The sequence below is a fragment of the Nematolebias whitei genome, chromosome 22 (genome assembly GCF_014905685.2).
Source record: "Nematolebias whitei isolate Nwh7 chromosome 22, NemWhi1, whole genome shotgun sequence".
Lineage (NCBI taxonomy): Eukaryota > Metazoa > Chordata > Actinopteri > Cyprinodontiformes > Rivulidae > Nematolebias > Nematolebias whitei.
In genome coordinates, this window is record NC_056519.1 from 943,673 (window position 1) to 947,011 (window position 3,339).

Consider the following 3,339-nt stretch of genomic DNA (forward strand, 5'->3'; position numbering starts at 1 on the left):
TACAGAGGGGTTAGCTTCAGGCTAGAAAGTGGTTAGCAACAGGCTACAGAGGGGTTAGCATCAAGCGTCAGCAGGGTTAGTATCAGGCTACAGAACATCCAACCACAGACAGCAATAAAAAGTTAAACGTCAGTACAGTCTGCTGGCTTCCTGTTTACCCAGGAAAACCAAAATAAAGTTTCTATATTCTGAAGATGAGTCTGGTATCGTTCTTTACTTTTTTCACACAGGCTTTTTGTCACAGACAAAAATAAAGAATATATAAAAACTATATTCACCAAAAAGCAAACAAAGAAATAAACAAACAAACAAACAAACAAACAAAAAACAACAACAAGGACTTCAGGGACCAGATTACAGATCTGCACAAGGAGATGGACTGGAGAACAGACCATCAGCAAGAACGTTGCTGAGAAGCTGCTGATGCCATTCTTCAGAAAAGGACCGACATCTGCCCTCAGTCTGGACTCTGGAGCTCCTTATAAAGTCTTTCTCATGGGATGGGATGGAGTTTGTTGATGCTCTGAAGGCAGCTGAGACCACAATCACCAACAACACCACTGGTACCACACTAATCTGTAATCTGATGGACTGAATGCCCTCATTCTGAAAATTGTCCAGGCAAATACAGGTCTTTCTTTTTTCTCACTGGCTCTCTAACGAGGCGACGCGTTCCTCCCCTCTCCCTGGTCTCCTCCTGCTCTCTGTCTGTGTATCGGAGCAGCTCCTACTTTTACACATCTTTCTGAAATGAAAACCGTTTTGGATCTGACCAACTGGACTTTTGACGTAAATTACAAAATCCTTTCAACAAAGCGACGGGGTCCTGGAGAACCCTCATCTGCTCCAACGAGACGCACGCAGCTGGATAAATCTCTGGGGGTGAAGTGTCGACCTCTGCTATCGAATGAGGACACCAGAATTTCATATAATTGGATTTATGATAACAGGTTTCCTGTTTTTGGAATAGTCTGGTTCCTGGTTTATCAACATACAAAGAAGACGTCGCAGCTAATCTGGACCTGGTCAGGCTGCTGTCCAGGTGAAGGTCTGGTTCGTGCTGGAGGACTCAAAATCAGCTGATTTACGAGTGAAACCGTAAGTTGGAAGTGATTTGAATCGTGGGCCACCTGTGGCTTTGGGACTCGTCAGCAGGAACACGAGCATGAAGAGGCTCGTAAGCACGGACCAGCAGATTGCACCTTAACCTGGACATTTGGACCTTGGAAGTACCAGTTCAGACTCGAGGCTGACGGAAACTAGTCTGAATAAATCAACAACGGTGGTTTATCTGAATCTCTCCCCAGTTGGCCTCGAAACAGGGCGACTTATCAGTTTCTCCTGGGAAATGTGTAAACTAAGGAAAAGCTTCGTCTACCATGTACCATAAAATCTTGGACTAGAACCTTCTTTCCTCAGCCAGAACACAAAAGCTAACTCATGGATGTGTCCTCCAGCAGCACAACAACGCAAAACCTCCCGTCCACGGCAACAAAAGAGCAGCTAAAAAAAACAAGTTTGTTCAAGTTATGAAATTGACAAGCTGGTCTTCAGACCTCATGCTCATCAACAGAGGATAAGCAGATGTCCAGAACCCTGGTCATCATTGTCCACTGACCTGCAGCCAAGAAACTAACGAATTTTCAGAGTTTCTGAAAAGAGGAGTGTGCCAAAATCCTTCCTGTGATGTGAGCAAACCTATTTTCCTTACTTGTATGAACAAAGTGGCAGCACAGAAAATTAATGGGTCCAAGATAGAGCCCTGAGGGACACCATGATGTTTGTTTTTGGTCTTTTTATGAAACAACCCCAGACTCATCTGTCAGTTCTGTGTCACAGTAGCTCTGTTATCAATGATAAGAGTTTAAAACTGTCTGACGAAAATTAAAAAACACGGTGTCTCTGAAGAAACATGCTCCTACGGTGCAGCGGGGACTTACTTACCATGGATTAATATAAAAAGCCAAAAGATAGTCAGTCCAAAGGCAGGATGGCAGAAGGGTAAGGAAGGCAAAGAGGCTTCTTCGCCTGAAGGGGGTCAAATAAACATGGACACAACAAGAGAGACAGCGGGGGAGGGGGGGCAGACAGCGGGGGAGGGGGGCAGAAGACGGAGCTCCATTAGTAAAGAGGCACAGAGCTTTACATTAGTGTTGAACACAGAGTTAATGATTCATGCAGCCACTGCTCAGAGAGCTCCGTTGTCTCTGCAGGACAACACGAGTCAAAAGCTGCTCTGTTGTCCTGAGTCTATGACATCACAGCCCCGTCCAAGCCCCGCCCACAACCTGCCCAGGCCCGTGTACATGTTCTCCGGTTGTCAGTCAATGCTGGCGTAAGACTGTGATGCCACCTTCACCGAGCTGATGACCTCATTATTGTACAACTATACAGGGTGGCTTCTGGGTAATACCAGATGGCTAGGCCTCAGACCGACGAAGCCTCTTGGATGAGGGGCGAAACGTTTCTTTTTAACAAAAAAACGAAGTCCAGATGACATGATTCAACCTTTTTTGTTGTTGACCTCATTATTGTCCACTGACAAAAAGCAGGCCATAATGTGCCTGTCTGTTAGCAAAATATCTCATGACCCACTGAATGGATTTTAATCAACATAATCTCTGCATGCATTTCTACAAGTGATGAATATTTTCTTTTGGAGGTGATTTGGGAGCAGCACGGTAGCGCAACTGGTAGAGCTGCTGTCTCTCAGCGAGCAGGTCCCTGGTTCAAACCCCGGTCCAGGGGCCTTTCTGGGTGGAGTTTGCATGTTCTCTCCGTGCATGCGTGGGTTTTCTCCGGGTACTCCGGTTTCCTCCCACAGTCCAAAAACATGCATGTTAGGCTGATTGGTAACTCTAAATAGTCCCTAGGTGTGAGTGAGAGAGTGAATGGTTGTTTGTCTCGTTTGTCTCTATGTGTCCGTGTGATGGACTGGAGACCCGTCCAGGGTGTCCCCCGCCCCTCGCAGTGATTGCTGGACATGGGCACCGGCGACCCCCGTGACCCAAAATGGAATAAGCGGGTAAAGATAATGGATGGATGGATGGATGGATGGATGGATGGTGATTTGGGATTGCTACTGCAGCTAATGACCTCTGCAAACCTAAAAATTACTAAGACAGTTTTTGTTGTTGTTGTTTGAACGTCCAGAGGAGCAGAGTCAACTTCTCTAGATGTTTCTACCTGGATTACTGAGCAGCATCAGGACAGTTGGGCTGGAGTTTAGTGTTTAGTCTAGTCAGTGTTGGTGTTTGAGTCTAAACAATGAGACTCAATGAGACCAGAGGAGGAGGAGCTGCAGACCAGAGGAGGAGGAGCTGCAGACCAGAGGAGGAG

General features: G+C 46.3%; 1 protein-coding gene across 1 annotated transcript in view; it reads right to left on the reverse strand.

The window, feature by feature from the left end:
- ptpro (protein tyrosine phosphatase receptor type O) overlaps positions 1-3,339 on the reverse strand; it is a 47,492-nt gene that overhangs the window by 15,333 nt on the left and 28,820 nt on the right. The window contains exon 19 of the mRNA XM_037696101.1: positions 1,945-2,028. Coding sequence (XP_037552029.1) covers positions 1,945-2,028 — 84 coding nt within the window. The remainder of the gene's footprint in view (positions 1-1,944; positions 2,029-3,339) is intronic.